Source organism: Canis lupus, chromosome X (genome assembly GCF_048164855.1).
Source record: "Canis lupus baileyi chromosome X, mCanLup2.hap1, whole genome shotgun sequence".
NCBI lineage: Eukaryota > Metazoa > Chordata > Mammalia > Carnivora > Canidae > Canis > Canis lupus.
This window is the reverse complement of record NC_132876.1, coordinates 110,125,457-110,144,495: the sequence shown is the minus strand read 5'-3', so window position 1 is coordinate 110,144,495 and position 19,039 is coordinate 110,125,457. Positions and strand designations below refer to the sequence as shown.

The following is a 19,039-nucleotide window of genomic DNA, read 5'->3' as shown; positions in this document are numbered from 1 at the left end:
TGGGCACCTATCCGGCTCTGGCCCCTCTGCCTATGGGCCACCTGCAGTGATGCCCATGGCACTGCAGCTCCTACTGACAAGCTGCTGCTGCTGCCCTTCACCCTGATTCAGGCCAGCTGAGGACCTGCTACAGGACAGGTTAGGGTCTCTTTTAAAACGAACAAAGGGGGCAGCCCAGGTGGCTCAGGGGTTTAGCGCCACCTTCAGCTCGGGGTGTGATCCTGGAAACTCGGGATGGAGTCCCACATTGGGCTCCCTGCATGGAGCCTGCTTCTCCCTCTGCCTGTGTCTCTGCCTCTCTCTATCTCTCTCTCTGTGTGTATCTCTCATAAATAAATAAATAAATAAATAAATAAATAAATAAATAAATAAATAAATAAAATCTTAAAAGAAAACGAACAATGGGTAGTGGAAAGGGAGGTGGGTGGGGGGATGGGGTGACTGGGTGACGGGCACTGACGGGCACTTGACAGGATGAGCACTGGGTATTATAGTTTATGTTGGCAAATCAAACTTCAATAAAAAATATACAATCAATCAATAAATAAAATGAGCATAATGGATTCAAGCAGCATGTGGTGCATTCCAAAGACATCAACTCCCCAAGTGGGTCCCAGGACAAACATGCATGCACATTGTGTGCCTAGACGACAATCTTAGAGCTCTAATCTGGCTAACCTGATTGGCCCCGATCAGTCTAGCTGTCCAAGAACTGTATGATTTTTATTCTTCTTACCTGAGACACCTGAAAAACTACCAGGGTTGATACTTACAGCGACTTTATATGCGGCTTCTATGTAAAAAACAAGATTCTGTATGAAGGCCACCTCATCAAGGGTAAAAATGATACGTAAACCTAGTAAAGAGAAACAGATAATGAAGTTAGAGTTCTGTTGTGAAGAGAAATGTGTGTGCTGCCAATCACAAATTACAAATATCACAGTAGGAAAGAAATTCTTGTACCCCCTTTTTCATTTTTCTTCCCCCGCCCCCATTTTCATTTTTCTTACTAGGGCATCAAAAATGAAGTCTGAAGTAAATTGAAACAGATAATGTCTAATCTCAGAAAGAGAAAGGAAGGAAGGAAGGAGGGTGTGTCTATGGGTAGAAAAGACTGAAAGAGGTGTGGGGCCTTTTAAAGTATGAATTTTGGGGCAGCCTGGGTGGCTCAGCAGTTTAGCACTGCCTTAGGCCCAGGGCGTGATTCTGGAGACCCGGGATCGAGTCCCACATCGGGCTCCCTGCATGGAGCCTGCTTCTCCCTCTGCCTGTGTCTCTGCCTCTGTCTGTCTGTCTCTCTATCATGAATAAATAAATAAAATCTTTAAAAAAAATAAAATAAAGTGTGAATTTTTGAAGCTGGTAGGAATATGGTAAGATACGAACTCTTACATCAATGGGGGTAGTTTTTTTTTTAAGATTTTATTTATTTATTTGAGAGAGAGAGAGAGAGAGAGAGAGAGAGAGAGAGAGAAGCAGGCTCCATGCTGGGAGCCCAACGTGGGACTCGATCCCAGGTCTCCAGGATCATGCCCTGGGCTGAAGGCGGCGCTAAACCGCTGAGCCACCTGGGCTGCCCCAATGGGGGTAGTTTAACTAGCAAACTGTTCTGAAAACAATTTGGTAATATATATAAGTAGCCTCTGAAGGATATCTAACAGAAGGAAGCAAGGAGAGATGGGGTCAAAATTGGTATTATAGGGCAGTGCCTGGGTGCCTCAGTCAGTTAAGCGGCAGTCTCGATTTTGGCTCGGGTCATAGTCTCGGGGTCCTGGGATTGAGCCCCGTCTCAGGCTCTGCACTCAGGAAGTCTGCTTGAGGATTCTCTCTACCTCTCCCTCTGCCATCCCTGCCACACTCTCTCTCAAAAAAATAAATCTTAAAAAAAAATTTGGTATTGCAACATTAGTTTACTAGGGGAAAAAAGAATAAGGTAATAGTTTATGGTATATCCATTGATAAAGTCACTGAAATTATGTTTATGAAGAGCTTGTAAGATCATGGGGTAAACTCTTAGGCTATAATGCTAAATAATAAAGACTACTATTATGCAAACAAGATGACAAATAGAAAAAAAATAATTTAGAGGAGAGACATTCAAATGCAAATTGGCAGGGAGATTTTTTTTCTTTGTATTTTGTTATATCTTCCAGGCTATTTACAGTGGGCTCATATTAATTTTCATAACCAAAAAGTATTTTTATAAATGCTTGGTTTATTCATAAAACTGTAACAGTATTATTTTCGGATTTCTGCTGCCTTTAGAGTTTCACCTTTTCAGTCTGAAATACATGGGAAGCCTCTAACTCAGAAGGCCAGGTTACTGAACTGGGGATAAGAAGTCTGAGACAGAGCAGCTAAGTGACCTAACCCCTGGGGGCCATCGCAGTCGACTGCATCATGTGAGACACCATTTGGTTAGCAGAGATATACAGCAGTCTGGAGCTCAGGAGGCCCAGTGTCCAAGCTGCCATGGAAGCCGACAGCTTGGGCTGCGGAATGGTGCTCACAGTCGGGGAGTACTCCCAGCATGGAGGCTATGGACCTACTGACAACTCTGGGCAGACTGCCAACTTCTAGAAATTACATTGTATATAATTCGGGTAAATGAAAGTGTGTCTAGAAGGGGGTATGAGAGGAAAGGGGGAAGTGGCAGGGCCAGCTTTGGGGTCAACAGAGAAAGGCTGACAGAGCTGGCTCAACGGACCTTTGTCCTCTAGGTCCTCAAAAGGTTCGCTGTCGGCAAGTCACAGAATCAACGTACACAATATTATAAAAATGCATGCTTTTGCTTTACAGAAATAACTTATTTTGAATTTGGATCAATGCCTGCCCCTCCCCATCCCCTCCTGGATCGACACTCCTTGTACAAGGGGCCCCAAGGGCCCTGGCTCACCAGAGGCAGTCATCTGGGCCAGGAACAGGAGGAAGAGGGAGGTGGCATCCACCTGGAGGTGGCCCCACTGGTCGTCACCTACCACGGTGCTGCAGGTGGCAGTGTTGTACTTGGCGTGCAAGCTGTCTCTGGTACTCTGAGTATGCTTGAACTTCTCTACTTTATCCACCTGAGGGAGAGAGCAAGCCGGCTCCACAGTTATGGGGTTCAGGGCTGGCAGAAGCCACACCCAGGGTCCATCGCTTGGGTCTGGACCTCTCATCTGCTACCTCTGGGAGGCAGAGCGATGGAAGGCAGTACGTGTTCACCATGAGCACCACACACAGGGGCCGTGTGGGGGACTCTTCCTGCCCACACCAGGGATGTCCCAGCCCAGCAGGATTTCAACAAGCTCTGCAGGGCGAGGGGTCAGGCCAAAGGGTTTCCTTGTCTGCATATACCCCGCATGAGCTGTGACACATGGAAGGTACTCAGTGAAAGAAAGGGGAAGAAAGAGGGCCTGTTTCAACTTCTGCTTCTCATTTCCTTATGTCAAAAGGAAAAGAGCAACTAGGTCTTTGAAGGCTAACCAGGAACATGCAGATGAAGAGTAGGGACAGTATCATTCATCGTGGAATCTGTGCAGATCCTAGTATGATATTCTGTACACAGTACGAGCTCAGTGTATTACTTTATTTACTCCTCACTGAAAATACCAGTAAATAATAATGCTGACTTGTAAAAACTTAAGCATTTTCAACTCAAATGAAAAGAAACCCTTTTATACACTCAACAGAAGAAACAATACTATATGGCTGTCTGGGAGTGGCTTTTAAGAACAAGGATTTCTTCCCCACTTAAAAAAAAGTGCATGCTCTCCTTTTACACAAGTAACTCTTTAAAGGAGATTCTGAGAAACAGAGTCCTTTGAGTCTGCAATTCTATAGTATAAGATTATTGAAGATGATTTTAAAGGACAAAGCAAGCAAAGTATTTTCAACTTCTCTTCCACTTAAGAAAAGCTCAAAACGTTTTAGGAATGTTCATTGTCACCACAAAAGTGACAGAATGCCCACTCAGATGACCTGAAAATACATTTGTTATTTTCCACCTACCTGTCTCATCATGCACTGGAGAAGACCCCGCATCAGTTTCACCACATTCTGTGGAAATAAAGTGGGATTGGTGACAAAGCCAGCTTCCCTGCTCCAGGAAAACAACCTCCTCACCACATGGTCCATAAGCCAGGGCTGTCTGGCGTCTTCTCTGAGAAGGCACACCCTGAGCATACACAAGTATTCTGAATGTTTAGATTATCTCCGCTCCATTGCGAAGAAAGAAAATCTTGATGCAGTGACTTCTCTCGAATAAAGGGGTTGCACTAGATGGCACCTCCAGTTCTGAAACCCAGGGACTCCTCACTGGTATTTTAACAAGACAATTTTGTAAGCCTAGTACCCTGATGCTTAATTCTGATATCACAATTCTTATTTTTGTTATGCCAAAGATGAATTAAGCCCACCATGCCTGCCCCAAAGTAATGATGCTTTGCCAAAAAGGCCATCTGTGACACCATCACTGGACTATTGAGTAAAGTTCTTACAAAATGCAAGTAGCTGCCAGGGTTTCTTAATATGTATTGCCATCAACTATTATCATTATAATTATGAACAATAACAGTACTGTGAAAATCAGACTGTCTCTCCAGGCGCTGTACAAAACACTTGACCTGGATTCTGTCTAATTCCTGAAACAACCTTATGAGGCAGATGTGATTGTTACCCTGCTTTATAGATGAGGAACCTGAGGCTGAGAGATGATGCAATGTTGCTGAAGTCTCCCAGTGGGCAGGGGATAGAGAACAGAGCCCACACTGTCAATACATTATGTTGCCTCCCACTTCTTCCACAATTCAGACCTATCAAAAGACTGGTCTTAAGCTGTCCTATTGAAAACATGATAAAAAAATATAAAAATAAAAAAATAAAAACTAATTCACAAGTAGCTGCAGAATGGAATTATTTTGTAGGTTGAAGTAGCCCAGTTGAAAGAAGTTCCCACCCAGGACCATGAGCATCTCCTCTCTTGTAGAATGTGCACGGTCTGCAGGGGAGCAATGTAGTGAAAGGCCACGAAAGTTCATTACCAGAGAGAAGTCTGGAATGAATCATCCTCCAGATCCTTCTGCCTCTAAAATCCTAGGATTCTAGAATACCATCTCACTTTATGTCATAGACTCTTTGGAGGCAGAAAACGTTACCTCCTAATAAGGTATAACAAACATCGTTATAATTAACATATCCTATAGTGGATAGCACAAATATTTGTCAACCGACTTCCCCTTGAATAAAGTTATTTCCAATATGCAGAAGCACGGTGGTTCCCAACTGGAGGTGACATTCTCATACCCCAGAGGTGGAGGAACATCTGGAAATGTGGGGCTGGAGGCATTCTTATTGTCACTATGATGATATGATGAAGGTGGGTACTACCAGCATTTAGTGAATAGAGACCAAGAAGCCTAAGTGTCCTGCAATGCACAGGACAGTCTCACACAATGAATAACACTACTTCCTATGCCCCAAATGAAACAGCAGCCCTGTTAAGGATCATTGGAAGATCCCATGTTATCCTCCATAATCAAGGGAAATGTCTCTCTTTAGTTATTAACAACACTCAACACAACAACGTGGCCTGTTTGTGCCTCACTACTGTCATTCATAGCACAACAAATCTAGTCAACTCTAGCCTACATCAGAAAACGCTTAGAGAGGAGAGGTACAGGGTGTGTGCATGCGAGGGCATGTGTAGACAGGCAAGCTTTACTTTGATTTTGTCTCAAAGGAGGATGGGGAGTTTGGTGAACACCCAAACTAAATTACTATACTGCTAAAGAATGATTCACTTATGTAATAATCATCCAACTTCTTGGAAGAGCATTCAGTGCTTGCTGCAAACGTATTTTAAAACTACCTCTTGCCTTACCTCCAAGACTTGGTGATTTCATCACCTTACACTCAGCATATCTAGTCAAATCCAAACCGTCCTTCCCTTGCTCCCACAGACAGGCTTCCTCTGTTAGTTTCCCTATCGCCGTTAAGGCTGCCTGCCACGCCTGCCCACTTTGGTTGCTGTAACAAGCACTGATTGGGCAATAAGAACTCTCCCTGAACCTGATAATCTGCTGGCTGTGAGGGCCAACGAGGAACACGTGAATCAAAGATAAATCCCAAAGGCTCTCATGCTAAGAGAAGTACACTGCTATATGTCAATGCTTCCTACTTCAAAGCTATCACTCAAAATGCTCTGAAAATACCTCCTATGCTCAAGGGCAGATTATTTTCTTACATATTCAATGATAGCAAATCTTTGCTTTGGTGAACATGTTGATTTCTGATTTTGGAAATCAGTAAAAGGACTTCATTGTGCTGTACAGGAACATAGGCATGAATATTGGACAACACCAATGTGGTTCAAAATTAAAGGGTGACTATAAATTAATAAGACTGCTTTGGAATGGTTCAAACTAGAAAGGAATTTCTAAGGGAAATTCCAAAAATGTTTTAAGCAGTAGCAATACTGTTTGGTTAAATACCCTTTCAACATGACTACTCCAGACTACTACACTTCGGAATGTATATTTCTGGTGTGCTGACTCCTTAAAAACAATCATATTAGTTTATAATGACATTTTGTATATAAGTATATATAAAATTGACAGAGCATGTGTGAAAGAAATGTAGCTAGTTACAAATTTGGATGCTCTCTTTTCCCTTTCAGAATAGTGATTTTTGTTTTTTTAAGGAGGGAAACAAATCTCAAAACGACCAAGGAGAGGTTGAGAACACCTAAGGGCCTCCCTAAAATATTTTATAGCAGAAATGGAGGTGATGCCTACACCCAACTCTTCTGCACAGCTACTTCCTTGTAGGCTTTTCAGTTCAAGGAAAAGGTGCTGAGCAGCCAAGACATAGCTGCCAGTCAGCATTACCTGCTCCAGCTCGTAGGCTTTGGCCTTGTCTTCATCACGGTCGGCGTTCTTGCGGTAGGCCATGCCCAGGCCCCACACAGCCAGAATGCTATAGATGTTATCCCGTACCCAAGCATCCTTCTGCTCATGACTGGCCGACAGCAGCCCTGTGACAGGATTCTATTAGAGAAGAGACATAAAATGACTCAGCACCACCCTCACCCAGCTCTTGGCAAATGAATGCTCACCCTAAGAGGGCCCAATGAGGGCTGAGGTAAGGAGTAGACACACAAGTTCTACTCCTTGCTCTGCCACCAACCGCATGACCACGGGTGAGAAGGGACATCACTTTTCTGGGCTTTGATTTCCTCATCTGTATAACATAAATATTAGTTAGACTAGAAAGTCTCTAAGGAACCTTCTGACTCTGATGTTTTATTCTTTTGCTTTCAAACCAGATCGTGCTATGACAAACAGAAGAAACAACAAAGTCTACACAACTCTTAAAAATTTTTTTAAGGTTTTATTTATTTTTTCATGAGAGACACAGAGAGAGGCAGAGACATAGGCAGAGGGAGAAGCAGGCTCCCTGCAGGGAGCTCAATGTGGGACTCGATCCCAGAACTCCGGGATCACGCGACCTGGACCAAAGGCAGAGATGTTCAACCACTGAGCCACTCGGTATCCCACAACTCTTATAAATCTGTGTACTGAAAGCTTTAGGTCTTCTTCTGCTTTCATGTTTCCATACCAGTTGGTGAAGTGCTGAACCTGGGAGGGAGACCTGGATATAGGGTCCCACTCCACCAGCCTAGCTCTATGTGCCAGGGGAAGTCGCCTACCCTAACTGGGCCTCCACTGCCTTGTCTGTGAACCCAGATGCTTCATGAGCCCAAAAAGGAGGCACTACGCAAGAGGACATCAGGGGGTCCTATGTAGCTATGATATTTAAAAGGGCAGCTGAGTCACTAAAAAGCCAGATCTTCACAAACAAAAAATATATACAATATTCCTAACAGCATTATTCATAATGACCCAAAAGTGGAAACAACCCAAATGCTCATCAATTGATGAATGAACAAAATGTGGTCTATACAAACCATGAAATATTACTCAGCAATAAAAAGGAAAGAAATACTAATACTATATGCTATAGCATTCATGAACCTTGCAAACACGATGCTAAGTAAAAAAAAAAAAAAAAAAGCTGGTCACAGAGGACTTCATATTGCATGATTCCATTTCTTTATAATGTCCAGAATAGGCAAATCTGTAGAGATAGAAGGTAGATTAGTGGTTGTCTAGAGCTGGGTTCAGGGGAAGATGGGAGGAAGTGGGGAACGAGTGATTGTTAACAGGTTTCTTCCTTTCTAGGGGTGATCCAATTGTTCCAATGGACCATGGTGATGATGCACAACTCTGTGAATATACTAAAAATCATTACATTATTTACTTTAAATAGATGAATTATATGATAAGTAAATTATATCTCAAAGAAGCTATATTTTTTCAAAAGCCGGTGCCAATGAACTCTGTGCCTAGAAATAAAATAGGTAGGGTAAAAAAAGAGTCACATAAAGATAAAGCCTTGTTGACTTTTCCTGAAAATATGCAAAGAAATATGTATCTAATAAAATACATCTAATTAAATATAGAAACTTCCCAGCTTAAAGTTATTCAAAGGGGTATTAAATTATTTACAAGAAAGCTCATGAAAAAAGTGGGGGTACTTTTTTTTTTTTAAATCAGATTTTATTTATTTGAGAGAGAGAGAGATCATGAGCAGGGGCAGAGGGAGAGGGAGAAGCAGACTCCCTACCGAGCAGGGAGCCTGAAGTGGGACTCGATCCCAGGACCCTGGGATCATGACCTGACCACAGGCAGGTACCTAACTGACTGATCCATCCAGTTGTATACTTTCAAAGTGACCCTACCATGGATATTAGGCCAAAATACTTTGGCATAGTTTCAAATGGTCCCACATAAGGAATTAAATATTTGGCTTTCTCCTTCAACAAACCTATGCCCTCTCCAAAAACATCTAAAACTCAACTGATACTGCCCTCAGGGGCAACAGTATTTTGTATTTTGACACTGTTCCATAGCTAACAATTACAAATCAATCATTTTAAAGTCTGGAACTGAAGTCTAGAAACGGCTGAGTGAAGGTACGAGTCTTATTCCAACACTGGATGATTAGAATTTTTAAGAATATCAGTATGCACCAACAACATATAACATGAGCAACTCAAACTATTCTGAGGCCAGGTGGCTAATCCCAGGACAGCAAACCATCAGGAGATCCAGGGAAAGAAATCAGCTCCTTTCTGGTGTACCCATCAACCATGAGCCCACTGAGAAAAACAGCCTTCCAATGACACAGCAGTGACAACTTACACATAGTGCCAAGTGTGGTTTGGATTATGAAATCTCACTGTCCTGTTAACTGCAAGTTAACTTCTTTGACTGTTGAAGCAGATCAGTTTATCCCCACACAGAGCTAGAATGTCTGAACTCCTTGTTCCACTACAGAGACACAGTCTGGGTATTTTGGAGATCCCCACATTCAAATGTGCATACTCAAACCATGTTAACTTGGGGTGCTACTGCACTCAGTGAAAGGAATACTTACTGTTATGGACTGAATGTCTGTGTCTCCTCATATGCATTCATTCATTCATTTTAAGTAAGCTCCATGCTGGGCTTGAATGAATGCAAGGCTTGAACTCAGGACCCTGATATCAAGACGTGAGCTGAGATCAAGAGTCAGACACTTAACCAACTGGGCTACCTGGGCACCCCATCTCTCCCATAGTCATATGTTGAAATCTAATTCAATGTGATGCTATTTGAAGGTGGGGCCTTTGGGAGGCAATTAGGTCATGAGGGTAGAGCCCTCATGAAGGGGGCCTAGTGTCCTTTTAAGAGGAGGCCAGAATGTTAGCTTGCACTCTGTCATGTGAGGTTGCAACAAGAAGCTGGCTGTCTACAAGCTGGAAGAGGGCACTCACCAGGACCTGATCATGCTGGCAGCCTGATTTCGCACTTCCCAGCCTCCAGAACTGTAAGAAATAAATTTCTGTTGTTTAGGAACCCAGTCTGTGGTATTTGTTATGGCAGCCCTAGCTAAGATGTGCTTCTCTCTTTAAGTCTATAAAAAATAATGTGTTGTGTTGTAAGATGTGGGAGGTTCTATTTTGATGTAATTCATAATAACTGAAATGAGTACAGACTGGGAGACACTCTGCTGTGATGGCCGTTCTGCTGTCCCTTCCCCTAAGGCTGAGCCAGTGGGTTTGCCTTTGTGTGACTCCCCTACTTGGAGGCGGCTTATGCTGTACCCCCCACATTCTCACTCACCGGCTTCTGTGGCCCACCCATCAGTCCATCTCTATAGATCTCTGGGGTCTTTTACTTGCACTAGCTATCTAAATGAAGGGGGAACAAAAGGCCTTTGTAGCTGAAGCTGATGCGATGTTACAAGCTAAAGAGAAACAGGCAAACTGCAGTCAACAGGAGCAAAGTGAGTAGATCTGTTTAGGCTAAGCCTATGGCCTCAGATATGATCATTTTAATTATATGCTGCTTTCTAATCTTTCAAAGATATAATTTAATTCTATCAATACTCACACATAACCTTCAGTGTATTGTATTTAGGAACACAGGTTCTGGAAACAAACTGCCTGTGTAAAAAGTTCTACCACAATCCAGCTGACCTTGGACAAATTACTTCCGCATCTCCATCTATCTTATGGGGATTAGAACAGTACCTAGACCTCATAGGGTTGTTTGTGAGAATTATATGAGTAAATTCATATCAAGCATTTTGGACTATGTCTAGTACAAATTAGCTCAATAATTGCTAACTATATTATCAACCTATTTGAACAGATTTTATTCACGTTACTTTTTCATATAATTATTTTAGGAACTCAGATGGAGACAGTGGTTAGGGGAAGAATCTACAAGTTACCTTAATGTAACCATCATTAGTTTTGTTAGGGGAAGAAAAAAAAAACCTGGTGCTTTCTTTTATTTTTATAGTAAATACTGCTGTGGATATATTTATTCCATTGATATGTTTGAGACAAAAACCCTCTATACCCTCTCCACCTCCAGGTCTTTATCTCTCCCTTTCTTTAGCCCAGAATTTTGCTCAAATAAATCTTCCCTTTCTGTTTATTTTACTAAACTCTCTGTGTACTTCACCTGAAAAAATGAGTGACAAATTCTGTAATAAGCATCACTACCTCTCAACAACCATTTCCTGAGGTGACAGGTATGGGCCGTGAAGGAAGAGGATGGGGCCAAATGCAGACAACAGAGCTACTAGGAGAGCCACGAGGAGTCAATGGTAGTGTTCCAGTGTGGTATTAGAAGAGATGGCACAGGCCTGAGCCAGAGAACTCAGCACCCCTGCTGCAAGGGAACCGACAATGACATCCTTAAAACTCTAGAAGAGGCCTGAGACAAATGAACCCAACATAAATTGTGTCTCACGGAGGGCAAGGAGCCAAGAGCTGGGCATTTTTGTCATTCAGGTTTAGTCATTTGTCAGCCCATCTTACCTTCTCTACCACTTCTTCACTTCTAATTTAGAGAAAGTGCCCTTTTTTGGCTCTTGTTTATGAGAGAAAGGCCTAGAATGAATAAGGCCCAAGCCTGGGCCTCTGTGCTGTGGTAACAGACAACACTAAAATCTTGGTGGCTTATAACAATGAATATTCATTTCTCCTCCATGCCTCGTGTCCATCCTTGGTAGCCTGTGGTTCTGCTCTGTGTTGTCCTTCCTCTAGGAACCAGGCTACTAAAACAGCCTATACCCACAACCCTGCTCATCTCATAGCAAAGGACAAGAAACACAGCAAACCATGAACTGCCTCTTCAGGCTGCTAGCCACAACTGACACATTACATCTTCTCTTATCTCATCTGTGAAAGCAAGCCTCACAGCCATTTCTGAGTTCAACAAGGTAGAAATGTGAAATCGTCCTCCTAAGGATGAAAAGCAAATAACTGTGAATAACTATTATGTGAACAATTATATAAAACAATTATTATGTAAATAATTGTGAACAATTATACTGCCATGATGATCTCACCTGCTAGCTGTGGTGGGCTGGGACCTCCACCCTCACAGCCACCCATAAGTGAATGTGAAGCAATCTGAGATTAATATGGTAATGAACCACCTGTATTTTGCTTTTTGGCTTATAAAATGGTATTATATAAAATGAAATTCCTATTCTTTGGGATGGAGTAAGAGGAAAAAGGAATAAAGATATTAATCAGACAAATTAGACTTCATAGCAAAGAATATTAACAGGGATATAGAGGATGGTTATAAAAACAATAGGGTCAGCTCGTGATGAAGACATAACAAGCCTAAATGTGTCTGTACCTAATAAGAGGTTAAGGGATGCATACATAGTGGCTAGAACAGAGAGTCTAGAAATAGATCCATACAAATATGACAAATTGATTTTTAAAAATATTTTATTTATTCATTCATGAGAGACACAGAGAGAGAGGCAAAGACATAGGCAGAGAGAGAAGCAGTCTCCCTGCAAGGAGCCCAGTGTGGGACTCGATCCCAGACCCTGGGATCAGGCCCTGAGCCAGAGGCAGACACTCATGAATTTATTTATTCATGAGAGACATAGATAGAGAGAGAGGCAGAGACACAGGCAGAGTGAGAAGCAGGCTCCATGCAGGGAGCCTGACGTGGGACTCAATCCGGGTCTCCAGGATCAGGCCCTGGGCTGAAGGCGGCGCTAAACCGCTGAGCCACCTGGGCTGCCCTACAAATTGATTTTTGATAAAAGTCTAAAGACAAACAGGGAAAGGACAACTTTTTTAAAAAAATGATTTTATTTTTAAGTAATCTCTATACCCAATATGGGGCTCAAACTTACAACCCTGAGATCAAGAGTCACATGCTCTACTGACTGATCCAGCCAGCTGCCCCAAAAGGACAGTCTTTTTATAAATGCATTGGAACACAGAAATGCAAGGTAGTAAGAGAATATTATGAAAAATTATATGCCAACAAATTAGATAAACAAGAAGGAATTAATAAATTCCTAGAAGCACACAACTTTCCAAAACTAAATCATGCTAACAAATGGAAAGATACACCATACTCATGGTTTGGAAGAATTAAGTTAATTAAATTAAATTTATGCCCACACTACTCAAAGCAATCTACAGATCCAATGCAATTCCTATCAAAATACCAATAGCATTTGGGGTGCCTGGGTGGCTCAGCTGATTAAGCATCTAACTCTTGGTTTCGGGCGAGGTCATGATCTCATGGGTCATGAGATTAAGCCCTGTGTCGGGCTCCCCAATTAGCATGGAGTCTGCTTGAAGATTCTCTCCCTCTGCCCCTTCTCTACTTGTGCTCTAACAAATAAATCCTAAAGAAAAAAAAATACCAGTAGCATTTTTCACAAAGCTAAAACAAAAGATCTTAAGATTTCTTTAGAACCACAAAAGACACCAAAGAGCCAAAGTAATCTTGAGAAAGAAAAAGCTGAAGGTATCACAACCCAAGATTTCAATATATACTACAAAGCTATAGTAATGAAAACAGTATGGTACTGGCACAAAAATAGACCTATAGATCAATAGAACAGAATAGAGAATCCAGAAATAAATCCAAGATTATACAGTCAACTAATCCACACCAAAGAAGTCAAGAATATACAATGAGGAAAAGACAGTCTCTTCAATAAATGGTGCTGGGAAAACTGGACAGCTACATGCAAAAGAATTAAAGTGGGCCACTTTTTTTTATACCATACATAAAAAGTAGCTTGAAATAAAGACTTAAACACAAGACCTGAAACCATAAAACTCCTAAAATAAAACATAGACTATAATCACTTGGACACTAACCTTAGCACCATGTTTACGAATAGGTCTCCTTAGGCAAGGGAAACAAAAGCAAAAATAAACTATTAGGACTACATCAAAACAAAAAGCTTTTGCATAGTGAAGGAAACAACAAAATAAAAAGGCAACCTACTGAATGGGAGAAGATATCTGAAAATAATATATCCAATAAGGGGTTTATATCCAAAATATAAAAAGAATTTATACAATTCAATAACAAAAAACAAATAGCCTGATATAAAAATGGGAAAAAGATCTGAATAGAAATTTTTCCAAGGAAGACATACAGCTGGCCAACAGACACATTAAAAGATGCTCAACACCACTAATCACCAGGGAAATGCAAATCCAACCACAATGAGATCACCTTATACCCGTTAGAATGGCTTGTATGAAAACGAAAGAAATAACAAGTATTTGCAAGGATATGGAGAAAAGGGAACACTTGTGGGATGTTAATTGGTACAGCCACTGTGGAAAATAGTACTGAGATTCCTCAAAAAATGAAAAATAGACATACCATATAATCTAGTAACTCCACTACTGCATTCCCCCCCCAAAAATGAAAACACTTATTAAAAAAAGATATATGCACTCCTATGTTACTGCAGCATTATTTACAACACCCAAGATATGGAAGCAATTCAAGTGATAAGTGAATGGATAAAGAAGATGCAGTATATACATGTATAATGGACTACTACTCACCATAAAAAAGAATGATATTGTGCCATTTGTGACATGGATGGACCTAGGAGGGTAGTATGCTAAGTGAAGTCAGACAGAGAAAGACAAATACAATATGACTTCACTTACATGTAGAATCTAAAAAACAAAAACAAATAGAAACAGATTCATTCACAAAGAACAAATTGGTGGTTGCCAGAGGGGCAGGGGGCGGGAGGATGCGTGAAATAGGTGGAGGGGATTAAGAGGCACAAACTTCCAGTTATAAAATAAATAAGTCACAGGGATGAACAGTCCAGCATAGGAAATACAGTCAGCAATACTGTAAAAAAATCTTGTATGGCATCAGATGGTAACTAGACTTACTGTGGTATTTTGTGATATACATAACTATTCAATCATTATGCTGTACACCTGAAACTAATATAACATTGTATGTCAATACTCAAATATTGCAGCCACTCAAGGAAAGAATGAAAATAATAAAAAGATGTATTTTTTAAAATGTTAGGTGAGTAAACAAAAATAGTAAACCTTAGATGTCAAAATAGTTGTTAACATGGTTATAAAACAAAGCAAATACCAAAAGTAATGAGTAGAATAAAAGATACATAATGGAAAAAACTTTTAAAATATTGTTGGAGGGGATCCCTGGGTGGCGCAGCGGTTTGGCGCCTGCCTTTGGCCCAGGGCGCGATCCTGGAGACCCGGGATCGAATCCCACGTCGGGCTCCCGGTGCATGGAGCCTGCTTCTCCCTCTGCCTATGTCTCTGCCGCTCTCTCTCTCTCTCTCTCTCTCTCTCTGTGACTATCATAAATAAATAAAAATTTAAAAAAAAATAAAAAATAAAATATTGTTGGAAAAACTGGACATCCATATGCAAGAATATGACTCTCTATATCTAAATCTTATACTCTATACAAAAGTTAACTCACAATGAATCACAGATCTAAATGTTAAATGGAAACTTCTAAAACTTTTATAGGTAAACCTAGAAGAAAAACCTTCATGACCCACAGGCAGAATTAGACATGGAACCAAAAGCACAATCCATAGAAAAAAAATCAATAAATTAGACATCAGCAAAAGTAAAAGCTTTTGCTCTATGAAGGACACTATTAACAGATAAGAGGGACGCCTGGGTGGCTCAGCAGTTGAGCATCTACCTTTGGCTCAGGGCCTGATCCTGGGGTCCTGGGATAGATTTCCACAGCTGGCTCCCCACAGGGAGCCTGCTTCTCCCTCTTCCTATGTCTCTGCCACTCTCTCTCTCTGTCTCTCTCGTGAATAAATAAAATATTTTTAAAAAGAGAGAGAGATAAAAAGACAACCTACAGGGGGATCCCTGGGTGGCTCAGTGGTTTAGCGCCTGCCTTCGGTCCAGGACATGATCCTGGGGTCCCGTGATCAAGTCCCGCGTCGGGCTCCCTGCGAGGAGCCTGCTTCTCCCTCTGCCTATGTCTCTGCCTCTCTCTCTGTGTCTCTCATGAATAAATAAATAAAATCTTGGGCAGCCCAGGTGGCTCAGCAGTTTAGTGCCGCCTTCAGCCCAGAGTGTGATCCTGGAGACCTGGGATCGAGTCCCACGTCGGGCTCCCTGCATGGAGCCTGCTTCTCCCTCTGCCTGTGTCTCTGTCTCTCTCTCTGTGTCTCATGAGTAAATAAATAAAACCTTAAAAATAAAATAAAATCTGTAAAAAAAAAAAAGACAACCTACAAACTAGAAGAAACTACTTCCAAGTTGCATACGCAACAAAAGAACTGTATCCAGAATATATGAAGAACTCTCAAAATGCAACAGTAAGAACACAAACAACCTAATTTAAAAATTGGTAAAAACAAACAAAAAACTTGAACACACTGCCAAACAGGACATGATTGACAAATAAGCACATAAAAGGCTAATATCATTAGCTATTAAGTAAATACAAATTAAAACCACTATGAGATACCACTACATACCTATTAAGATGTCTAAAATTAAAAATACTGCCAATACTGAGTGTTGACAGAGATGCAGAACCACTAGAATCCTCATACTTTGCTGGTGGGAATGCAAAAACGGTGGTGCCACTCTAGAAAACAGTTTGGCAATTTTTAATAAACTTGAACACTTATCCAACAATCCAGCAATCCTGCTCCTGAATATTTACTCTAGAGATAGAGAGTACTTTACATGCATGTTTAAGGCAGCTCAATTTTTTTTTAGAGATTTTATTTATTTATTCATGAGAGACACACAGAGAGGTAGAGACACAGGCAGAGGGAGAAGCAGGCTCCATGCAGGGAGCCCGACGTGGGACTCAATCCCGAGTCTCAGGGATCAGGCCCTGGGCCAAAGGCGGCACTAAACCACTGAGCCACCCGGGCTGCCCAACCCTGTACCTTTTAAAAGTCATTTCCCATCTGTCCCTAACCCTCAATCCCCCAGACCTAGGCAACCACTAATCTACTTTTTGTCCCTAAAGATTTGCCTGTTCTGGAGATTTTGTATAAATAGGCTCATGCCATATGTGATCTTTTATGTGCCCAGCTTCTTTCAATTAGCATAATGTGTTCAAGGTCTGTGTTGTAGATGTATCAGTACATCATCCCTTCTTATTGCAACTAATATTCCATTGTATAGACATAGTACATTTTGTGTTCCCACTCATTAATTGATGGACATTTTGGTTGCTTCCACTTTGGGGATATTGTACATAATGCTGCTATGAACACTCATTTATAAGTTTTTGGGTGGATGTATGTTTTCAGTTCTCTTGGTTATCAACCTAAGAGTGGAATTTCCGGGTTATGTGGCAACTCTAAGCGTAACATTTTGAGGAATTGCAAAACTGTTTTCCGAAGAGACTACACCACTTTAAATTTCCACTGGCAATGTACGAGGGTTCTAATATCTCAATATCCTTTTCAGAATTTATCTTTTTTTTAAAAGATTTATTTATTTATTCACGAGAGACACAGACTGAGAGAGAGAGGCAAAGACATAGGCAGAGGGAGAAGCAGGCTCCCCATAGGGGGCCTGATGCGGGACTTGATCCTGGATCCCGGGATCACGACCTGAGCCGAAGGCAGGTGCCCGACTGCTGAGCCACCCACGCGTCCCTGTCTTTTTGATTGCATCTATCTTACTAGGTGTGAAATGGTAATCTCAATTGTGGTTTTGATTTGCATTTCCTGGACAGTTTGTAATACGAGCATCTTTTCATTGGTCATTTGTATATCACTTCCGGAGAAGTGTCTATTCAGATCCTTTCTCAATTCTTAAATTGATATGTTTATCTTTTAATATTGAATTTTAAGAGTCCTTTAGGTATTCTTAAGTCAAGTCTCTTAACGTATATGTGATTTGCAATTTTCTCCCATTCTGTGGGTGTCTTTTCACTTTAATGGTATGGTTTGCAGTACAATAGCAATTTTTTATAAAGTCCAGTTTATCTATTTTTTTTCTTTTGTTGCTTGTGCTCTTGTTAATGTACTAAGGAGCCTTTGCTTCCCCTAAAGTCAGGAAGATCTATTCTTGCATTTTTTTCTAAGGGTTTTATGTTTTAGCTCTTCCGTTTAAGTTTATGATCCATTTTGAGTTCATTTTTATATATGGTACAAGAAAGGGGTCCATTCATTGCTTTGCATGTGGATATCTAATTGTCCCAGTACCATTTGTTGAAAACAGTATTCTGTCTCCATTTAACAGTCTTGTAGAAAATCACCTGACCATAAATGTGGTGGTTTATTTCTGAACTCACAATTCTGTTCCCTTTTGTTCCATTGATCCGTATGTCTATATCCTTAGGCCAGCACCACACTGTCTTCATTACTGTCAGCTTTCTAGCAAGTTTTGAAATCAGGAAATGTGAGTCTTTCAACTTTGTTCTTCTTTTTCAAGATTCTGGATCCCTTGCATTTCCAAATGAATTTTAGGATCACCTTGTTAATTTCTACAAAAAAGCAGCTGAGATTTTGATAGGATCGTCTTAAACCTGTAGATCACTTTGGAGAGTACTGCTACCTCCATCATATTATCTTCTACTCCATGAACATGGGATATCTTCCTGTAACAATCTTAGAATTGTTCTCATGCTTTAAGCTTTCTAAGGGAAAAGTCTGTCTTTTTTGTTCACCACTCTAGAGGTCCTGGTCTACTTAGATAAATAAACAAATGTACAATAAAGATTATATTTTTACTAATTTATAGTCTAAAATACCTTTTCAAAGATAGTTAAAAGTATAGATATTATCTATCTACATACATTTGTATTATGCATAGTTAACACAAATAATTATCCTTTAAGAAAGCTTGCTTTATTATTATGCACATTCTTCTATTCAGTCTTTCTTTGGGAACTTGAAGAAGCAAGTCAAGTATGCACAGCAGAAACCTGGGTGGCTCATTCAGTTAAGCATCCAATTCTTGATTTTGGCTCAGGTCATGATCTCAGGGTTGTGGGATTGAGCCCCACATCAGGCTCCACACTAGGTGTGGAACCTGTTCAATTAAAATGTTCTCTTTCTGCCCCTCCCTCCAAAAAAATAAAAATTAAAAACTAAAATAAAAAAAATAAAATGGACATCCATGACCTAGACTGTCCCTAGAGGGTAATTTGGGATG

At 40.9% G+C, this 19,039-nt stretch overlaps 1 protein-coding gene across 7 annotated transcripts in view; it reads right to left on the bottom strand.

Moving 5' to 3' along the window:
• PHKA2 (phosphorylase kinase regulatory subunit alpha 2) overlaps positions 1-19,039 on the bottom strand; it is an 83,354-nt gene that overhangs the window by 49,814 nt on the left and 14,501 nt on the right. For all 7 annotated transcript variants that reach the window (XM_072817564.1, XM_072817563.1, XM_072817560.1 and 4 more), the window contains 4 exons: positions 6,867-7,025; positions 3,991-4,038; positions 2,897-3,065; positions 774-856 (listed from right to left, as the gene is read on the bottom strand). In XM_072817564.1, the coding sequence (XP_072673665.1) occupies positions 774-856; positions 2,897-3,065; positions 3,991-4,038; positions 6,867-7,025 (459 nt within the window). The remainder of the gene's footprint in view (positions 1-773; positions 857-2,896; positions 3,066-3,990; positions 4,039-6,866; positions 7,026-19,039) is intronic.